General features: G+C 45.4%; 1 protein-coding gene and 1 long non-coding RNA gene across 2 annotated transcripts; both read left to right on the top strand.

Annotated features, from left to right (window-relative positions):
- Positions 1 to 2377: 2377 nt before the first annotated feature.
- On the top strand, positions 2378 to 21580 carry LOC114693769. The gene is made up of 3 exons (XR_003734600.2): positions 2378 to 3245; positions 10468 to 10592; positions 20386 to 21580. It is a non-coding gene; the product is annotated as an uncharacterized LOC114693769 (long non-coding RNA).
- Jun (Jun proto-oncogene, AP-1 transcription factor subunit) lies at positions 2539 to 5737 on the top strand. The gene has a single exon (XM_028870303.2). It carries the CDS (start codon positions 3517 to 3519, stop codon positions 4519 to 4521), a length of 1005 nt encoding a protein of 334 aa, XP_028726136.1. The 5' UTR covers positions 2539 to 3516; the 3' UTR covers positions 4522 to 5737.
- Positions 21581 to 22723: the final 1143 nt, after the last annotated feature.

The raw sequence follows: 22723 nt of genomic DNA, 5'->3' as shown, positions 1-22723 counted from the left end.
GGAGCAAGTAACAATCTTTCACTGACTACAGCCTCTGGGATGATGGGTTTAGGTAGCATAACCCAGCCCTTCCCAACTGAGCTTCCAGAATGCTGAGGCTGTGTCTGAACTGTGAAACATCCCTTCTCTTAGGCAAAGAGACGTTGAGGATGGATTGCAAGCAGAGGCTGTAACAAGAACAGATCTTTACGTGCTATTTATTAACCTAAGTAGAAAAATTAGCCTCCTAAGCCAGGAGGCAGAAGATACACAGGACCCTTGGGCAAAAGAGACATATTTACCCAAAGTCCTAAGTCTGGGAGTTTCTGAATACAGAAACAAGAGAACAACGTCCACGCCAACAGCGCCACTTCCCAAGCAGATAACCAAGGCTTTGAGGGAAAGTTTGCCAGAGTGCAGAAAACACAAAGGAATGTAACACAGACTTAAGGTCACTTTCCAGCTGTCTGTGTGCCCCAAGCAAGACACGGAGACTTTCTGGGATTATTTCCTCCTGTGTGAAGTCTAGGTAAAAATGTATGCTTCTCAAGATGGTTGTGGGAAGAAAACAGCAAATTTAAACTGCTTGAACTAACTGGCAGGTAGTGGGTGTTTAATGGACAAAACTTACTTTTATTACTGTTATCATAAATCATGTAGAATATGAGCTCCTTGACAAAAACGATCAGGAGAACTCGTTCTCTCTTTGGGGGAAGTAAATGGATCTGGACTTCACAGAAATCCTGCTCTACCCTGCCCCCACAAAGGTCAACCCTTGGCTGGCAGCAGCCAGTTAGTTAGCCTCTGCAGCCTGAGTGAAAGTGAAGTGAGCACACGGAGTAAAAAAGAGTTGGCCCGTTTCCCACCGATACCAGCTGCTATTGGGTTCTGAATGCTCAAAGGCAAAATAGCTTAAGGCTACAGGATAAAAACCCTGGGCTGAGTTCTGAGGCAGCCAAGTCCAAATTAGAACCTCGTAACTTAAGGTCCAACTTCAAACCTCAAGTCCTGGGCTGAAAAGGGCTTGGGGAAGAGCTGGCTCACAGCTACCTTGCTCACCGGCTCCTGCCAAATCACCCCTGTAGCCTGGTACTCGGAGAAGGCCCTAGGGGTACGCCGAAGCCGGCAGGGAAGGGGACAACCAGTTAAACACCTTCTAGTCCTGTAGTCAAGGCAGATAACACTAATGTCTGGCATCCCAGTACGATGGACCTCATCCCCTCTACTTGTAGATGAGGCCAATAAAGCTCAGAGAAGTCCCGAGATTTGTACTTATTCCATGAGAGAACGGGGTTTGCCACCTCTTTAGTCCTAAGGGGTGGAGGATGGAGGTCGGTTAGCAGAACCCTAGGAAAGAAACCACTCACATGTGTCTAGCGCTTCCTAGAGGCCGCACAGGATATGGATCCACCAGCGGGCGGGGAGGGGAGGGTTTAGCCTGCTTCTACCAGGGACTCCCGCTTAGGCAGCGTGACTTTCAGGCGAGTCGGCGGCTCTCAAGACTTGTTTTCCCAGAAGCAAATCAGGAAGGGAAGAAAGGGCGGGGGCAAGCTGTGCGCGCGCGACCACAGGCGATCGCAGGGGGTTCCCGAGTTTTGAACCCTTAAATGTTGGTTTCGACCCCCACCCCCGTGGACGCTGGGGTCGCAGCTTTATTTCACCTCTAGAAAGCGCGTCCCTCTGAGGCAAAGCGAGCCCCTCCCCGCATGTCCCCAGAGGGTGAACTGTTGTTGCCGAGGACCCTGATGAGCTGGTTCCTAGAACCGCACATCTCTGGCTTCCAGGTACAGCAAACAGCGGCGCAGATCCTCCTCCGGAACTTAACCAAGAGACAAACTTCCACGCGTGCTCAGCGTGGGAGGGACCCTCTCGAGCCCGTTCAGCTTCAACCCACTCTGGCGCTCCCGCACCCGGAGCGCACGCACCCATCTTAACCCGCGCCGCTGCCTCCCGGAAGTGCGGGAGTGCGGAGCCTGCTGGAGCTCGGGTCGCTCGGTCCTTTCGCGAGTGTGCGTGTGTGTGTGTGTGTGTGTGTGTGTGTGTGTGTGTGTGTGTGTGTGTGCGTGTGCGTGCGTGCGCCACCTCCATTCCCCACCCAGGCCTTCCGCCCCGGGCCACTAGCGCGCCTCCCCAGCTTTCGGGATCCCCGCGCCTCGGTCCGGGTCCCCAACCCTGAACTTGAGCCCGCCCCCGACAGACGCCGCAAGGGTCCAGCCGACCCGGCAGCCTCCGTCACTAGACAGCCAAACCAAGACGTCAGCCCACAATGCACCGGGCGGGCCGGGAAAGACGCGCCGGGGAGGGAACCCGGGAACACAAGCCGGAGCGCCGCGCGGGAGGGGGAGGGAGGAGGAGAAAGAAGGGCCCAACTGTAGGAGCGCAGCGGAGCATTACCTCATCCCGTGAGCCTTCGCGGGCCCAGAGAAGAATCTTCTAGGGTGAGGTCTCCATGGCGACAGGCAGGTCCGCCCCCCTGAGAGCGACGCAAGCCAATGGGAAGGCCTTGGGGTGACATCATGGGCTATTTTTAGGGGTTGACTGGTAGCAGATAAGTGTTGAGCTCAGGCTGGATAAGGACTCAGAGTTGCACTGAGTGTGGCAGAGACGTCCGGGCAGGAACGCGCTCAGGCAGGAAGGCAGACAGAGAGACGGACGCGGACTCGGCCAACCTGGACGGCCGCGGACTCCGGGCTGCTCCTCGGTTTGTCCTCATTTCCTCACCAACTACCTGGATCCAGCGCCCGCGGCTCCAGCACCGGCGTTTTGGGGAGCACTTGGAGAGTCCCATCTCCCGCCTTCCCCGGAGAAGCAGCTCCCCAGCCCCGGCACTGCTGACAGCATCGGGAGCGGCGCCTGCCCGCGCGAGGAAATAGGCGTGCGGCTACGCCGGCCAGCAACTTTCCTGACCCAGAAGACCGGGCAGGGGAACAAGTGGCCCGGAGCGAACTTTTGCAAACCTCTTCTGCGCCTCCGGCTGCCCCCGAGACCGTAAAGAAAAGGGAGAAGAGGAACCTACTACACTCAGCCCGGCTCGCATAGGCGGCTGAAGTTGGGCGAGCGCTAGCCGCGGCCGCCGCCGCCGCCGAGCGTCCCCCTCCCCCCTCACAGCGGAGGAGGGGACAGTTGTCGGAGTCCGGGCGGCGGAGCCCGATCGCGGGCTTCCACCGAGAATTCCGTGGCGACTGGGATCAGCGCCGCCGGAGAGCCGCTGTCTCTGGATCTGGCCCGCCGTGTCCGAGGGACCACTTACTACCCGAGAGCGCTCGGTGAGTGACCGCGACTTTTCAAAGTCCGGCAGCGCGCGGGAGTCGACCAACGCGAGTGCAGGCGGTGTCTTAACCCTGCGCTCCCTGCAGCGAGCTGGGGAGGAGGGCGCAGGGGGTAGCACTGCCGGCCGGAGCGCGCGCGCTTAGACAAACTTTACTTGTCGCCGAAGCAGGGACGCGCGGGTGTCCCCCGCTCCCCAGCGCGCTGTTGCGGCCCCGAAACTTCAGCGCACAGCCCAGGCCAACCGCGCGTGAACTGACCGACCGTTCTATGACTGCAAAGATGGAAACGACCTTCTACGACGATGCCCTCAACGCCTCGTTCCTCCAGTCCGAGAGCGGCGCCTACGGCTACAGTAACCCTAAGATCCTGAAGCAGAGCATGACCTTGAACCTGGCCGACCCGGTGGGCAGCCTGAAGCCGCACCTCCGCGCCAAGAACTCGGACCTCCTCACGTCGCCCGACGTTGGGCTGCTCAAGCTGGCGTCGCCCGAGCTGGAGCGCCTGATCATCCAGTCCAGCAATGGGCACATCACCACCACGCCGACCCCCACCCAGTTCTTGTGCCCCAAGAACGTGACCGATGAGCAGGAGGGCTTCGCCGAGGGCTTCGTGCGCGCCCTGGCCGAACTGCATAGCCAGAACACGCTGCCCAGCGTCACGTCCGCGGCACAACCGGTCAGCGGGGCGGGCATGGTGGCTCCCGCGGTGGCTTCGGTAGCAGGCGCTGGCGGCGGCGGCGGCTACAGCGCCAGCCTGCACAGTGAGCCTCCGGTCTACGCCAACCTCAGCAACTTCAACCCGGGCGCGCTGAGCAGCGGCGGCGGGGCGCCCTCCTACGGCGCGGCCGGGCTGGCCTTTCCATCGCAGCCCCAGCAGCAGCAGCAGCCGCCTCAGCCGCCGCACCACTTGCCCCAACAGATCCCGGTGCAGCACCCGCGGCTGCAAGCCCTGAAGGAAGAGCCGCAGACCGTGCCCGAGATGCCGGGAGAGACCCCGCCCCTGTCCCCCATCGACATGGAGTCTCAGGAGCGGATCAAGGCGGAGAGGAAGCGCATGAGGAACCGCATCGCTGCCTCCAAGTGCCGGAAAAGGAAGCTGGAGAGGATCGCCCGGCTAGAGGAAAAAGTGAAAACCTTGAAAGCGCAAAACTCGGAGCTGGCGTCCACGGCCAACATGCTCAGGGAACAGGTGGCACAGCTTAAACAGAAAGTCATGAACCACGTTAACAGTGGGTGCCAACTCATGCTAACGCAGCAGTTGCAAACGTTTTGAGGACAGACTGTCAGGGCTGAGGGGCAGTGGAAGAAAAAAAAATATCAGAGACAGACTTGAGAACTTGACTGGTTGCGAAAGAAAAAAAAAAGTGCCGGAGTACCGAAGCCAAGGGTACACAAGATGGACTGGGTTGCGTCCTGACGGCGCCCCCAGTGTGCTGGAGTGGGAAGGACGTGGCGCGCCTTGCCTTGGCGTGCAGCCAGAGAGCAGCGGCCTGTTGGCTGCCAGGCTTTGCGAACGGGCTGTGCCCGCGCGGCCAGAACGATGGACTTTTCGTTAACATTGACCAAGAACTGCATGGACCTAACATTCGATCTCATTCAGTATTAAAGGGGGGCGGGGGTGGGTTACAAACTGCAATAGAGACTGTAGATTGCTTCTGTAGTGCTCCTTAAGAACACAAAGCAGGGAGGGCTAGGGAGGGGAGGGAGGCTTGTGAGGGCCAGGCTAGACTGCAGATGAACTCCCCTGGCCTGCCTCCCTCAACTGTGTATGTACATATATATTTTTTTTAATTTGATGAAAGCTGATTACTGTCAATAAACAGCTTCCTGCCTTTGTAAGTTATTCCATGTTTGTTTGTTTGGGTGTCCTGCCCAGTGTTGTTTGTAAATAAGAGATTTGAAGCATTCTGAGTTTACCATTTGTAATAAAGTATATAATTTTTTTATGTTTTGTTTCTGAAAGTTTCCAGAAAGGGTATTTAAGAAAATACAATAAACTATTGAAAAGTAGCCCCCAACCTCTTTGCTGCATTATCCATAGATAATGATAGCTAGATGGAATAACAGCTGAGTGTCAAGTTCGCTAGAGTAAAAGCTGTATTCTCTGTTTGATTGTAAGAATAGATGCCCTGCATGCTATCATTGGGTCATACTCTCTCCCCCGGCAACCCCTAAGTCCAGACTGTTGACCAGAAGATGGGATGGTGTTTCTTGAGGCTGGAAGAAGGGGTATTGCAAGGGGAGAGGGACAGCCCACTGGGAAAGCAGACACTTCAGTTTAGAGCTGTATCAAGTGGCATGTGCTGTGATCATTTAAAATCATAGTAGAGATTTAGCAATAGATGCTTATTCTCAAAGCAGGAACCCATGGAAGTTTTTACAAAAGATGTCTCCTTCCAACTTGGAACCTGACAATTCCTAGAGAAAGATGGCCTTTGCTTGTGCATATTTATAACAGCATTCTTGTTGCAATAAATGTATTCAAATAATGGTTTTTAAAATCTTGAATTCCTTTCCCTTTGCTACTCTTTTATTCCTAAACCATATACTAAAGGTCTTCCGAGTTTCTGGGGTTAACATTACTGCATTCTAAACTTAGGAATTTGGAAGCAAAGAATTTAGGAAGAGTCAAACTAGAAGTTGGGGCCTGGGTGAACTATTCTCCAAGCGCTCCTTCCTTCCCTCTTCCCTTCTGACGTTCCCTATCCCCATCCCTCCCCAGTACCAAGGAGGTGACCGATGTAGCAAGTCCATATTTATTTCTCAATTTGTTTCAAAATAATCAATCTGGCTTAAATAATTATAGAGCCAGTCTAGGAAGATACCATTATAAATACTATGGGGGGCCAATTCACAAGAGAAATGGACCCAACGCTGATTATATAATTCATCTGTAATCTAAACCTCAGCTCTGGGGAGACTAAAAACTTGAATTGTGTCTACAGATACAACAGGTTATCAACAAGTTTGTATTTAACAAGGGAGTCGTTTTTCCCTGGTTCCCTCTCATCCCTGTGAGCTGCTGTGGTTATCAAGCAGCAAAAGCAATTTGATACCCAGAAAGACTTCACAGACCACTAATTGAAGCCTGGCTGTTTGCTCATTAGCACTACTCCAGTTCTCAACAGGTCTAGCTAGGAGTGCTTGCAGCAGTAAATTCAAATCCACAGTTTCTCGGGAGTACATCTAGGTCTGCAGGGGCCTGGACGGACTTGTTGGGTATCAGACGGACTTGTTGGGTATCAGAAGTACTCCGTTGCAGTAACACTTCTTGAACAAAGAGTTACTGGGAGCCAAGGCACATTTGCCAAACAGGGAATTTGCTGATGTCAGCAACCCGGAAGGTGAGTTGATTTTGACCATATGTAGGAGGAGCACAGGGACAATAAAGCACTTTAGGGTGGGGCTCTGTGGAAGTTAAACAAGTGCAAAGTAGAAAAGTACACTAGCCAGGGAAATGATAATCTGCAATGCTAGACTAAGCCCAGACAACAGCGCAATGGAGAAAGGCCACGGCACTCTTCAGCTGACTAAAAAAGGAGAAAAAAGAAAAAAAGTCCTCACGCTTATCTTCACATTTGTCCCTTTCAACTAATATTTTGAATTACATTCCTGAAATTCTGACTATTCTAACCAAAAGAGGTTGAAAAAATAATGACAATAGAGGAAATTCAACAGTGGAATCCTGTAAACTTTAAAAGCAGAAAATCAGCTAATAACTGTAGACATAATTCTATTATGGACTTTCAGTGTGTTATACTTTAGGGAGCACACAGGAAGAAGCCAATGGCATGATAACATCATTAATCCTTTCTTAATTATGTATATAAATATATGTATATATATAATTAATTCATAGACTATTAACTCTCCATTGTAACAGAGAGTTTGTACAATTAGTAGGAATATCCACATGGAAATAGTATTGTCTTTTATTTTACCTTCCAAGAGCTCTGTGACAGAATGACCCAAATCATGATGCCACATGTTCATCATCAGAAGGATGTTTGTGTGAGGCTGGGTCTCTAGTCAATTTTAGACTTCCAAGCTTCTGTTTTTTTATTCTATTCTTCTGGCCAGACGTTCATTCTGGTGCAAATGATGACTCTCACCTGTTTACTTGGTGTCCTGGTATGAGTTCATGCTTTGATTTCTTTAAACAATGGATTACAACCTATAAATGTAGCCAAAATAAATCCTTTCCCTCCCTAAATTGCTTCTGGCCAGAGTGTTTTGTCTGAGCAATAGAAGAGTAACCTGAACGCTTGGTTTAAGTGGTACTTTCTCTGTAAAATGGTCCTTGATGGTTCCATGTACCTGTGGAATGAATAATCCCCCTTGAAGCATGCAAAAATGTGAAAATGTGAGCATCTGTGAATGTCTGTGTGTCAAGGCTAAAGCTCTATCCTATTAAACTGAGGATATTTGGGTTCCTAGTATAATACCTAGCACCTAGTGGGTAATCATAAAATAAGATTTTGATAACTGAGTAAACAAGTGAACTTAAAATCTTCCTTCAACCTAATCCCAGATCTTAATTTATTCTAATGGAATATATTTCATCCATGCCCTGGTGCATAATACAAGGTGGATCAAAGATATGATGGGGATGTTCTGTATGCTGTGAATATGTGTTGATTTGATTGGTTGGTATATAAAGCTGTTTGGCCAATGGTGAGGCAGAATAAGGTTAGGCGGAACATTCTTAACTGGAGAGATAGGAGAGAAGAAAGGAGAACAGAGGAGATGCCACCAGCTGACGCCAGGAGAAGCAAGATGTAAAGGTACTGGTAAGCCATGAGCCATGTGGCAAAATACAAATTTATAAAAATGGGTTAATTTAAGATGTAAGAGCTAGCTAGTGAAAAGCCTGAGCCATTAGGCCATACAATTAGTCATTAATATAAGCCTCTGTGTATTTATTTGGGTCCAAGCAGCTGCAGGACCTGTGGGTGAGAGAGATTTGTCCTGACAGCGGGCTAAGCGGGACACAGAAAAACATTCAGCTACAAAGATACTCCCCAGAAAGTTAAACTTGGCCCACAACAAAGTTCTAAGATCTACTTCTCAATTAGTGTTCTTAAAGAATTAAGCTGTTAGCTTAGTCATACCTACAGCCACACAGATCATCCCTTCTTGCCTTCACTAATGTAAGTGGCCATCTTCTTATAGAAAACGAATCTACCTGAAAAATTAGGCTTGGCAGTGGAGGTTGGGAAGGATCAAGCAAGCACAGAAAGTAGTTCCAGGTGTGACTTTTACTAGAAGCAACTTACTTCATTGGTAATGACAAAGGGGACTTTCTGTAGTTAGACACATTTCTGGGGTCTAGAAATTCAGTATTTGTTGCTGAGACAGAAATCATTCTGATCATCCAACACATGTGTCCTTTGTCTTCAGAAAAGGACTGGACTAACTGAGCAGAGGAAAAAAGAATGCTTTCCAATCTAGCCTGCCCTTTACCTCCATTATCTACTTTTCCTGAATCAATTAGTCTACTGGAAGAGAAGAGGAGAAGAGGCTAAGAAGGGCACAGAAGTGAAAGTACTCCTTTTTACATTTGGAAAACAGATTCATTTCTTTGGTTTTGGACTCTCAGACATCCTAGATAAGGAACACACTTGGGCCCTGGTCTCTTTAAGGCTCTATCAAGCTATGGGGTAATGTCGAGTAGTCTAGCATCCTTATTTGCAAGAAACCCACTCTGGAGAGAGGGTGCAGGAGAGAGAGCAGAGACTAGATGAGTGGTATGGGATGTATGCTATAAGAAAGAAATGACAGGTGAGGGGTAAAGAAGCCATTATAAAGAAAGATTTCACAGAAGTGACATTTGGACCAATCCAGGCAGAGAAATGTGCATTAAAAGCATGAAAGCAGCATGAGAAAGCATCATGTGATGGGGGGCTGGGGTGGTATCTGTTTGAAAAGGCTGGAAAGCAAATTGTGCAAAGAAAAGAAGGGGAAGAAATGGAAGTGAGCTAGGGGTCAGCTTATGCAGTAGCATCCGGTCCACACTGTTATGAATAGTGGGGAAATGTAGAGGGATTTGAAGATGAGCAGGGACATGGTCAATATTGGAACTATGTATACTGCAATGACACATGAGTGGGGAAGAGGCTAGGTAAAGGGAATAATGACAAATAGGTTTAACTAAGATTGTGCTATCTAAAGTGGTCCTAGAGTTGAGAAAAAAGCGGGAAAGACGATGTCTTGGTGCAAGCTACATACTTCCCCTTTCTTGTTCCTAAATCACCTGACAGATTAAACCTAATGGGTTCTGTCAAGAGGCTCCTTATCCTTGCTGCTTTCCCCACTTGTTTTCCTCTCCAGTGTCAATTCGACCTCTTGAAGAAAGGCCAAATTTCAAAATGCTCATAAACACATCAAAGAAATGGAGTTGCAATGTGTAGGCCAGGCCACTAGGGTGATAACGCAAGAGTTGGACCTCAAGGGAGCAGGAAAACAGCCTGACTTTGTCTAGCCACCCAGAACTGACCTAAACTATACATACTCTTCGCAGTATCAGCAAAGAGGCCAACAATGTTGTTAATGTGGTGGGAACTGAATGCCTAACATTCACACGACTCATTTTCCTCAACAAGTAATATCGCATGCCTGTTCTTGTGTGAGGCACCAAGAACGCGGTGGAGAGGATGACTGACAAGAAGCCCCCTTCAAGAAGTTTATCATCTAGTAAGAAAGATCACAATAAGGAAAACATGCGAGTAAGTACATGGCTGTACACAGACCAATTCAGCGAGGCACCAGGTGCTAGCAACAGTCTGAACTGGGTGAGGAACAAAGATGGCCTCCATGGGAGAGGTACTCATGCTAAGGACTCTTAGATGACTAAGCTGGGCAGATGGAGAACAGGAAGGCAGACTTAGGGAAGTCCGAAGAGAGGGACTTGGAGAGAAACCTGTGGAAAGACTGTGGCACTCTGTGGGACTATGACAGAGCCTAGGTCACTGGAGTAAAGTGAGCCAAGGGGATGATGGGGAACAATGCTATTGATACTAGGCAGTCCCAAATACTTCTATCTCAGTATGTTCTCCTCAATTTTCTGGGTACTAATCATGGTTCTGTTCCATGAGACTAGAAACCAAAGCTCCCAGTGAACATTGAGTGCTGCCGTTGAGGCCACGTGCCCAGTCACAAGTGGAGCAGATTCTGTTGTGAGGCATCAACAACAGAATTTTCCTTCCCTGTTTTGTTACAGGCATAAGATGCCCTGGTGACTTTGAATCTTTCTCCGAGTACACACACTTACTTCTACATGTGGGACCCCAGGGAGCTGAATAAGTCACCAGCAGGTTCTTTGATGTGCACAGCATCAGAGCAAAGGTAACCAGATAGTCTCCTGAGAGATTCTGTCCATGTCTCAGCAGTGTCTAATGAACTTTATGTGCCCTGCTGCAAACCCTCCCTTCCTGGAGGGAACCAAATATTCAGCGCTGTGAAGCCCTGGTGGTTTCTTGCTATGTAAACTTTCTTCATGCATGCACGGTAAAGCCTTTGCCTGAGAGCTGACTCATTGTTGCTTCAGAAAATTGGGTTATCAGATCATTGATTGAGTTACTGCCTTCATAGGCTGTGGGTTCTTGTGAGCCACCTGGATAGAATTTGGATGTTTCTCAAATCTCAGAACCATCTGTCTATCAGCTCCTACTGATGGCTAATCTCCTCCAGAATGTATTAATTCATTTTGGGAAGAACTTTGACTGACCTTATCTCAAATCTTGCAAGAAGGTGGGCAGGCAGCTGAGTTGTGATATAATTGATCTTTATACTAGTTAGGCTGCTTACAGGGGCCAGAACAGAAGATAAAATTTAAATTAGATATCCAAATAGGAAACAGGTCTGAGGATGGCAAAAATACCAACTTGGCAATGTCATGGTCCAAATATCTTTGATCGCTTTATTTTACTGTTCTTAGTGTACCAGGGAAGTTTCTTCCATGGAGTCAGTTTACTTGTGGCAGTTCCTAGCTTTACAAGTAAATCCAACAACACATAGTCTTTACTTTCATCTTTCTATTCTCTGTAGCCCTTTTCTACCCCAATAGATTTCTTCTCAGGTCCCATTGGCCAGGAAAAAATCATGTGTCTACCGACTCACCTCAGACAAGAGAATAAGCCCACCATTCCCCTTCCCTATTCTATCTCCTCGAACAATGTGGAAAACCTGAATTTCCTTAGCCATACAATTCAAGCCATGGTGATGTACATGTTATCCAAGTAGTGCCGTTAACAGTGAATATGAGAGTCAACGCATTCTTTCTTCCAATGTTTTAGCAGCTGTGAAAGCACAGAAATGGGGTATCCATCAACATAGATCCCTAAATAAAATTGATACTGATCAGAGTCCCCCCCTCATCCCCTTGAATGTTCTTATGGCAAATATTTATTAATTGAACAAACACGAAAATAGAACTTGTTGGATTTGAATACTGAGATTAGAGGGCTGCATGTACAGTAGCATTATTAGGCCTATTTTAACTTCATTGAGAACCAACCTTCTGGAGCAGTAACCTCCAGCAGGAACACAAAGTGTCTGCCACAGTTTTTTTTATACTAGAAATTGACATCCATATACTATTCATAGTAGATACCATTTTATAAGTTTCAACTTAGCAGCAAATACTAGGACTTACTAGGAAGACACTAGGTTGTTTTTTTAATGTATGAGGAAATAAAGATTTATAACTTGCTCAAGTTTATGAAATAAGTAACAGGTAGAAACTAGAGATGAATCTAAGTTGACTCCAAAGAACTCCAAAGAACTGGCTTTGTCCACATATGACCTTGCCCTGGAGTACTCTTGCCATGTAAATGTCTACTTCTGTTGACCTCATTACTTCTCTGCCACACAGATACTTTGTCATTTCATTTTGTATATATTAAAAAAAAATAAGATTCAGAGAAGAAAACAAGCCTGCTGAACTTCACAGAGCTAGAAAGATATTAGAACCCTGTCCCTCCCATGGCTCCTTACTACTCTGCTGGATACACAAAGAACGGAAGCAAAATGATGTAGAGGGGAGAATGGAGGTAGGTCTAGCCGTGGCAGGTTTGGGAGTTAAGCCCTGCTGGATTAGATCTGACCTCTGCTGCTTGTGGGTGGGGAGCATGGAGTAAGTTCTTTAATCTTGCCAAGCCCCAATTTTTCCTTTTGTAAAAAGGAAACCAACCATAGCTTTCACAAAAGGCTGTTGGGAGGATCATTTACCGAAAACACCTGGCTATAGCAGGCTAGTGACCATTAGACATTTTTCACTGTGGGTTTGTTAACTCAGGAAGAAATGACCATAAACACACACACACACACACACACACACACACACACACACACACACACACCATGATAGCTGAGTTGAAACCGTTTCCTATTAAAGTCCAATGAGGTCTCCAAGGACCCATGTCTTGGTCATACAAGGGCTGGCAGCTCCTCTCTGCAGGTTGGAGAAAGTTTTGTTTTGCCAGCTGTACTCAAAGGGGACTATTCTCCAGGCATAGTATTGTGAACCTGTTTGGTTTGGCTCACAGGCATGTCAGCACATTTAGGAAGTGAAGTCAGAAAGAGGCAGGGTTTCAAACACAACTGGCTGCATACAAATGCCCAAGCAATGAAATGCCAAGCCCAAGCAGGGTGCCTATCAGTCTAAGTTTCCCACCCCCTGCCATCCGGATGTTGTCAGAGAAGCCCCGAAGAATGACTGAGTACCTGAAAAGAAAGAAAGAATTGCCAGCACCCAGTATGTTGCCCAGGAGTACACAGTGATCATCATAGCCAGCCTTCTTCCTCCAGAAGAAGAATGACTAACTCTGAGCAAATAATGTCTACTCCTTGTATTCCTGAAGTCAAAGTGTAGGAGCAGAGAGGAGGGAGACAATGGATTAGGAGTGTTGAGAGGGGAGAGAAAAGAGTTAAGACATGGAATTCTGAAAACTGACAAGATGCTGTTACACTCTAACAACCACCCATGCCTTGAGAACAGTGCAGAAGTTAGAGCTGCATTCTAATACAAAAAAAATTAGCTGGGAGTGGAAAAATATTTAGCTTTTCTGAGCTTCAGCTGCTTTCGTTATAAAATGAAGTTAGTAATACCTATGCCTCTTGGATTGTTGTAAGGATTAAGTAAACTAATATGTGGAAAGGGGCCAAGCCTAACACTGGCAAAGCATAGATGTAACCATTAGAACTTTTTGACTGCAAGTGACAGAAAATTCTGTTTCAGCAGAGGAATTTTCTGAAAAGCCATTGATGGAGGTAACAGTACACCTGGCTATATACAGGACCCAAATGGCATTACCAGGCTTTGGTATGTGTCTGTGTCTCCACCTGCTATAGGGAAGATCGACCTCATCCTCATCTCCTGGTAGCAATGCCCAGCAGTCTACCTAAATGAGATAGGTGCAACATTGCCTCACATGCTCCCAGGGTTGTGTTTCATTGGTCTCATTAGGTCTCATATCCCTCTGGGGTGGGAGGTATATCAATTGTTTTAAATAAAGGTTAACCACCTACCTCCGAAACCAAGATATAGAGCCTCTGAAAGCTCTACAGCCAGATAGGGAGATTGGAGGAAATCTTCAAAGAAAATCAAGATCTAGGAGGGAATTGATCTGGAGGGTCAAACAGAAAATGTCTTATACCTTATCTATTCAGTGGTTGTTGTACTTGTCCTTAGCAAGATGTGCATAGAGGACAGAGAAATAACTATACACAACTAATGCTGGGTCAGAATTCACTATCTACTCTTTGGTCTCTTTTAATTAGTTAGTGGTTCATTCTTCTCTGATGGGAAATACCCAGGAGGGTTGTATTATATGATATATGATGCATAAAATATAGTAAAAAGAGTTGAACTTGGTTGTTGTGATGGTTACTTTTAATTGTCAGTGTAGCACAATTGAGAATCACCTGGGAAGGGTGTCTCAATGGGGGATTGTCTAGATCAGGTTGGACTGTGGACTTGTCTATGGGACATTATCTTGATTATGTTCATTGAGTGGGAAGACTTGCCTACTGTGGGTGACACCATTCCCTAGGAAGGGGGTTCTGAATTGTATGAGTTGAGAAAGTGAGCTGAACATTTATGTTCATGCATTAATTCCTCACTTTCTGCTTATCAATACAGTGTGATTAGCTGCTTCAAGTTCCTGCTGCCTTGGCATTGAATGGAATTTTTGATAGACATGGAATTGGAATTTTCTCTTAAGTTGCTTTTGTCAGCATATTTTATCACAGCAGTGGGAATAAAATTAAGAGAGTTGCTATTATGGTGTTTACTATTAAAATACATTAATTTAGACAAATTAAGGCAAAGAGTTGAATGTTCTTTAGACAATATTTTTGAGAACCCACTCTGGCTTTGTGTTTTCCTCTGTTTGCCTGCTTATCTCATGTCATCACATCACTATCAATGTCTCCATCAGTATTTCCACAACCCGATGACTAAAGCAGTAAAAGAAGCAGAGAGAATGAGACAAACTATTATCAGGACTGAATTATTAGGAGATACTGAAATACATTAATTTCCCCCTCTTCAGGATGAATCAAAGCTCATGACACCCAGAATCTAGGATATGGGAGAAGTACAGGAAATTCCTAGTAATAAAAATTGACTTTAAGCATATGTGAATGGTAGGTCAATTGTTGCATCTATGAAAACACCATAGCGGATTGATCTCTATTGGATGTCTTGAGACCATTCTAGGCTAAAATGGGGTAATTTGTGGCAAAAAAAAATAGACTTACAGTCTTGATCTCTATTGGATGTCTTGAGACCATTCTAGGCTAAAATGGGGTAATTTGTGGCAAAAAAAAATAGCCTTATAGTCTTTCCATTAGGATGCTGTGATAGGTCATCTTCATTGTAAACTTGACTACATTTGAAAACACCTAAAAGACATACCCAGAGGTATGTCTTCTGGAGGTGTTTCGAAAGAGATTTCAGTGAAGGGGAGGAAAGCTCCACTCTGAATGTTAGTTAGCTGCATCATCCCATGGGCTGAAGTCCCAAGGTGATGAGGAAAAGGACGAAGCCACATGACAACACCCCTTTGTTGCCCAACTGTGGACACAATGTGACCAAGCAACTCACACTTCTGCCAACATGCCTACCCATCCCCATAATAAACCATATCCCCTCAGACTATAAGCCAAAATAAACCATTATGCCTTTATGTTCTTTCTTGTCAAGTATTTGGCCATAGCAATGAGAAAAGTAAAGTAGACATTAATATGGGACTGATTTCTCATCATGCTTGCAAAAGATACTGTTAATTCTGCTTCAACCTCTGTTTATTGAATTCCTTCCTCCTCTCCTATAAGCAAGAAGTAAGCCCTGGAGGAGAGAAGCAATGTAGACATCAAAAACTAGCGGTGCACCTTACACCTGTCAGAATGGCTACGATCAAAAACACCAATGACAGTCTGTGTTGGAGAGGATGTGGAGCAAAGGGAACACTCCTCCACTGTTGGTGGGAATGTAAACTTGTATAACCACTGTGGAAATCAGTATGGCGGTTTCTCAGAAAATTAGGAATCGAACTACCTCAAGACCCAGCCATCCCACTCTTGGGCATATACCCAAGGAATGCTGATTCATACCATAAAGATACATGCTCAGCTATGTTCATAGCAGCACTATTTGTAATAGCCAGAACCTGGAAACAACCTAGGTGCCCCCTCAATGGAAGAATGGATGAAAAAAATGTGGCACATATACACAATGGAGTACTACTCAGCAGAGAAAAACAATGAAAGCATGAATTTTGCAGGCAAATGGATGGAACTAGAAAAAAATCATCCTGAGCGAGGTAACCCAAACTCAGAAAGACAGTCATGGTATGTACTCACTCATAAGTGGGTTCTAGATATAAAATAAAGAACAATCAGACCACAACCCATAGAACCATGGAGGCTATATATATAGCATGGAGGTCCCTAGGACGACTGCGGCTTATAATAAATTTTGGTTTTACTCAATTATTGAAAAAAAATAGCCAAATGAATGGAAACACATGAACTATGAACCAAAGGCTGAGGGGCCCCCAGCTGGCTCAGGCTCTCTGAATAGGTGAGATAGTTGATTGGCTTGATCTGTTTGGGAGGCAACTAGGCAATGGGACCGAGTCCTGTGCTCATTGCATGAGTTGGTTGTTTGAAACCTGGAGCTTATGCAGGGATGCTTGGCTCAGTCTGGGAGGAGAAGGACTGGACCTGCCTGGAGTGAGTCTACCAGGTTGGTCGCAGTCCTTGGGGGAGGCTTTGCCCTGGAGGAGGTGGGAATGGGGAGTGGGCTGGGGGGAAGGGGAGGAAGTGGGAGGGGGAGAACAGGGGGGCCTGTGGCTGAGATGTAGAACTGAATGGTATTGTAAAATAAAATAAAAGGAAAAAAATTAAAAAATAAAAAACTAGCAGTATTAGGCATGTTTCCCTTGCTGTAGAGGTTACTTGGGCTTGTATCTTAAAAAAATGAGTAAAAGCTGGACATTAAATGAGGTGATGGTGTTTTAGTTGGAGGCAACATGAGGGATTAAGGTACATATGATTCAGAGTGCCTGTCAGTCAAACCTCAACTGTTTTCAGACCTAGTGGAGGAAGCTGAATTTATTTATTGCCAGATAAGAACAGGAGCTAATAAATAGCTGTGACTCACTGGTTCTGTGGAGCTTGGCAATTTGCAAAGGACTGTCAGGACAGAGAAAGCACTGTCACCACAGATATAGTAAAAGCACTACCAGAGTTTTCAGGAGGGGCATTGAGGGGACCCATTCAGCTTAGTCACTACAAAAGGCTGCCCCAGGAAGTGACCTTTCAGCTGAGATCTGAAGGAATTAGTCATGTCAGGGTGGAGACCTGTCTTCAGCCAAGGTAAGTGTTAGAAGCAGCAAGTAGACCTGTATGGTTAGGACTTAGAGTTCCCTCAGGGGAAGGATCCACAAACAGTGCAGGGATTCCAAGAATTTAACCTAAGACTCCATGACCAAATTTAGTGTCAAAACTGTCAAGTCTTCAACAACCCCAGAAGTTATATGGAAATTAACAAGGCACACTCTTTTCTTGAAGGTCACACATCCTCATACTAATGTATAAGCATGGGTCCCTGGCGCTGAGACACCATTGCTGCTTCTGTAGCTCTTATGCCAAGGGATGTTTGCATTTCCTTATATAAGCCTTATAGATTCTGTCCCAGATGAGGAAACCAAGGCAGTATGATTATAGAAAAGTCCTAGGACTCTAAGGGACAGGAACAGGATATGGCTTGAAGATAAAGCTCTCTGTCACTACATCCAGCTACTTCTGCAGAAGAGGTTGTCATGCTTTTCTTGTTGGGGTGACCAATACCCGATGGCAATAACTTAAGAGAGATGTTTTCTTTGGTTCCCAAGTCCATCATGGCACCTGGGTCAGCTCTGCCCAACATGACTGCAACATTCACATCTTATAAGATCAAGAAGCAGAGAACCTCAGCTTCTGAAGCCCCCACCACAGTGTGATAGTTAGTTTTAAATGTCCACAAAACAACTAGATTCACTGGGGAAGAGAATGTTAACTGAGGAATTATCTAGATCAGGTTGGCCTATGGGCATTGACTGTTAATTGACGTAGGAAGGCTCACCCCACTATGGGCAGCACAATTTTTCTCTGCACAGGGTCCTGAAGTGTATAAGAAAAAGCTAGGTGAGAGAAACCAAGCATGAAAGTGTTCGTTTCCCTCTATCTTGACTGTGGATGTGATGTGGCGAGTTGCTTGAGTTCCTGCCTTAACCCTGCCTCCCTCAATGATGGAAAAGCCTAATAAATCTTTCCTCCCTGAAGTTGCCTTTTTATCAGAGTATTTTTAATCATGGCAGTAGAAAGAAAAATAGGATGCCCATGGATCTACTTCTGCTGGTAGGCTTCCTGCCCCAAAGGTCCTAGAACCTCCCCTAACAGCACTACTTGTTGACAATGAGATGGTGGAAGACATGTCATATTCAAACTGTAATAAGGATCAAGAGCATTAGAAATGGTATAAGATTCCAATGTCTCAGCAACTGTATACTCCTGAGTAGCATGAGAGGCATGGTGGGCTTACAATGAATATCAGTCTTTTTCCTTGGCATAGATAGACACTAGGAAAGTCCAGAGGCCACATTTTTCTATTCTTTCTCTGGGCTTTTTGCCCTATTTGTTTGGGATTCCATTTCAGAAGAAAACATCAACAATAAACCACTGTTTGCTAAGCCACTGAATTTCAAACAGATCTGATAGAAACCTAGAAGGAGTTAGATCCTCCAATATACCAAACATTGCAGTTAGCACCCCCACAGAGCAGCTTGGCTGCATTCTGTAAGGAGAAAAGGCCATATTTTGACATGGGGGGGGGGACGGGTTTGACAAACTCGTTTCAACTTGTTCTAGGGTCTTGAGTTCTGGCTTCAAGACTTGCTTTTGACCTGACAGGTCTGGGTATCCAAATGTGATTTTTTTTTCTGCCAAAAGACTCTTAGAAGCATCTCGCTCCCAAGCACCAGGACAAAGGAGAAGCACACCTTTGAAGATGTCCAGAGTTTTAATGGGGGTTTCGTGTTCACTGTCAAATCACAGTAACAGACTCAAAACGTAGTGCATTTTCTTACTCCCCTAGTCAGCCAAAGCCCCTGTTTGCTCAGGTGTGCTGTCGTATGCCCTGTTCCCTGATGTCTATATAAAAGCAAAAATACATATTTTTAGACTTTGAGAGAACTGAAAAAGGAAAGTCACAATTGTTGGACTGGGAAAAGTAGTAGTACAAAGTGTCTTTAAAGCAAAATAATTAGATTTGCTATATGCTCTCTTTCCATTTGGCTAGTCCATGGATTAAAAGCATAAATCAAATGAAGCAGTAGGAATTATCCAATGTATTAAGTAAATACATCACAACTCTCCTCCACAGGATCCTTGGATTTGAATCAATGCCAGTAGATGGTGCCAGAGTGCAGACTTCTCTGGTCCTCCCACCCACTAACCCCCAATTAAAGAAACAAATTCCAGTGGGTCATAAGTATAGGTGCTGTCAGCCTTAGAGGACCAAGTATATACACATATTATTTTTGAACAGACTGGTAAAGAGCATGCATCGGAAATGCCCCTTTCCACCAGCCAGACAGAGGCCAGGAAGCTGAACTGGACTCTATAGGACAGTTCCTATTTCAGGAATGAAGACTGAGACTCAGCAGGTAAAGAGGCCTTGAGAACAAGGAATTCAGAGAGCCCAGGAGCAGACTGGGCTCATCACATTCATCTTCAACGAGATAAAGGAAACTGGCCTTGTTAGGCTGATGGCTAGGGGTACTGCCGCATCATGCTGGGGAGGATTTGAAGTTCTAGAGCTGGAAGAACTGAATCTGGATTCTAGATATGAGGCTCTGGGCACGTCTCTTCCATTTGCTGAATAATAAGTTAGTCATCCACTGCACAGATGAAACAGTTGTAATGGAGGGAAGAGGGGTTAAAGCACGGAAAAGACTCCAATACTCAGTATCCTGCAACATTTCCAATCAGATTGCTAAGACCCATTGGGAATCAGAACCAAGTTAGCAAAATAGCTTTCTCATTTGTGATATACATATGTATGTGTGTGCACACACACACATACACACACGCACAGAGGATACTGATTCCTCTTGTGCTTATCTTGTAGTGTGTGTGTGTGTGTGTGTGTGTGTGTGTATCAGATATTTCTTTAAAGGACTGTGACATCAAGTTCTTTTCACATTTTCTAGGTCTCTCACTGTCCCAATCATTGATAACAACTATTGAATATGTGAGTTTTTCTTGTGAACAAACTACTCCAAACCAAAAAACTAAATGATTCAGTTACAGTATAATGGCCATATCTCACCTTTTCCCTGCTGTGTTCAACAAGTAAAAAGTAAATACTACAAATCCACTGGTGAAAACAAAATTTGAGGGTGTTTTGTTATTGTTGTTTTAGCCACAGACTAAATAGAAGCCAGATGCTGAATAGCCATTTCCAGCAGTGGCCCCTTGCTTAAGACTCAAATTCTAAGAAAGAATTACAAAATTAGGAGGAATTCTATGATTTTTTATGTCGTCGTTTAAGGTGTGGGCCTCTCATATTTTTTCTCTATTAATGCCAAAGAAAGAGAAGAGAGGAAAAGTTGGAAGAACCAATGTTGAAGCAAACAGAGCTGCCAAAGCAAGATGTGCCAAGTGATGTTCAATACTAAGGAAGACATAGACCGTGGAGCATGGCTACAAGGAATTAGAAAGGTTTGTTCATTCCTTAGCCCTTTGATTGGCATATTATGTAATTACTGATTGACCTGCTCTATCCATCTTTAAAATGGGGCCTATTAGTCAAGATGTAATTGGCTGAGCTAACGGACTGAGATTTCAGGACTTAAAAAATTAATTTTTTGTTCATTCAAAGTGTCAAAGAAAGTCGGGTCAAAGGAAGTTTCTACATTCACTGTCTTAGACATCCCTTTCTCTCTACATTCACTGTCTTAGACATCCCATTCTCTCTACATTCACTGTCTTAGACATGCCTTTCTCTCTACATTCACTGTCTTAGGCATCCCATTCTCTCTACATTCACTGTCTTAGACATCCCTTTCTCTCTACATTCACTGTCTTAGACATCCCATTCTCTCTACATTCACTGTCTTAGGCATCCTGTTCTTTCTACATTCACTGTCTTAGGCATCCCATTGTTTCTACTGTGTGACATCCCATCTCATCATTTGACTTCCACTGGTACTATGGCAGAGAAGACAGGGCAGGAAGAAGCCCCTGGCCTCAACTCAAAAGTGTGATTTTTATTTAGAGCCCATTGCTTGGGCCCAATCCACCTGCAAGGAAGACTGGGAGGTGTGGAAGGATGGACAACTATTCAGTGAACACCAACTGTCACCACATGGGAGAAGAATTGAGTCAATTAGGATCAGATTACTCTGCATAAAAATGTGAGAGCCAAACAGCAATAGTCATAAGGAGATAGAGATGTATTTCCTTTTTGTAGAAGGAGTCTGGAGAAATGGAAGACTGACTTGGGGGCCAGAGTTTAACTGCCATTTGCATTTTAGGAATTAGAATCCCAAAGAAAAGTTAGGAGAAATGTAGTTCTTTCTCAAGATTAGGTTTATTTGATATGGTGAATTTATGCTGTGCTTATGAAAAACTTCCAAATTAAATTTTCTGTTGATCCCTTTCAAACTCTCGGGAACAGAGAAAGGATAGGGAGACCAGTGCCTGCAGAAAGTAACCTAAGAGGAAAATGGGGTCTGAAACTAGATGCTGAGTAGTATCTTCATAGGAATCTTCACAGTCCCACTTCAAGGCCAATGTTTGGATATAGAGGTGGGTGCAGTGAAGTTCAGAGATATTAAGTACTTTCCCAAGATCCCACACCAAAGAAAGGCAAGAAGAAATCCAAACCCAGATTAACAAGCTTGTTCCTGAGCCTTTGGGGTGTGCTCTGCTACCCGGGAAAGTGCAAACAATTTCTTGTTCAGGGTGGGCAAGGAGTGAGGGAACCAAGCATCTAGCTCCAGGGTGGAGACCAGAGACACACATTCCATTGCCCTGGGCCCCCATGTTCTTACCCAAGGTATGAGCAGGTAGATTTAAATTATTCCGAGGGCAGTTCTTCTCTCTGACAGTTTGGGTTTCCACATCTACTTCTACCAAAGGCATCCAACAAAAGAATCAAATAACAGGAAGGGTGAGCCACTGGCAGGCTCCTTCCTGGGGTTGGGAGTCCAGGAAAGGCTGTAGACAGTACTACAAGGTAAACAAACTGAGATGGGTATTCATTGCACCCAATCGCACAACATGATTCTGCTGCCCAGGTGCTCTGATCCCGGCCTTAACATCATTAGTCTCCCACCTCCCCTAGCCTGTAAGGCACCCAATGCCTGAAATACTGGTTGCTGTCTAGCCTCACAGATAACTCCTTTTGCGCAGTGTTAGAGGGTGCTCTTCCAACATGGATAGAAATGGACTCATACTGGGATACATGACTTGTGAGGAAGAGAACAGGCCAATTCTTCAGCTCTGCTTTTGCTTTTTAGCCAAATGTTCCTATATAGTTCATGATTTACACACCTCTTTGACCTTGATTAAACCTGTTTAGATATATGTCTCACCTTGTTAGAGTATACTGTAATTGTCTAATTTATCTTTATTTATGCTCTGACCCTCCTTCCCCATACACCTAACATAGTGTATCTCATACTGGGTACTCCTTTAAGACTTGGTAAGTAGATAAATGCACAAATGGATGAGAAATTGTATCTTAATTATTATCTTTAATCTCATGGATTCCGATGGTTACTTGGAGTATATCTCCTGTGTTTATATTCCTTCCACAAAGGTTGTGGGGGGGGAGTTTGGATATTTCCAATTATCTATTATTAGTTGTGAGAAGCCATGGCTTTGTTACCCTTTGCCCTATAAAGTTCTTATGATCTCTAGGA

Source organism: Peromyscus leucopus, chromosome 2, assembly GCF_004664715.2.
Source record: "Peromyscus leucopus breed LL Stock chromosome 2, UCI_PerLeu_2.1, whole genome shotgun sequence".
Taxonomy (NCBI): Eukaryota; Metazoa; Chordata; class Mammalia; order Rodentia; family Cricetidae; genus Peromyscus; species Peromyscus leucopus.
Note: the sequence above shows the minus strand (reverse complement) of the source record. Positions and strands in the feature narration are given on the sequence as shown.

Coding starts and splice junctions, on each gene's coding strand:
- Jun (XM_028870303.2), top strand. CDS start 3,517: ATGACTGCAAAGATGGAAACGACCTTCTACGACGATGCCCTCAACGCC.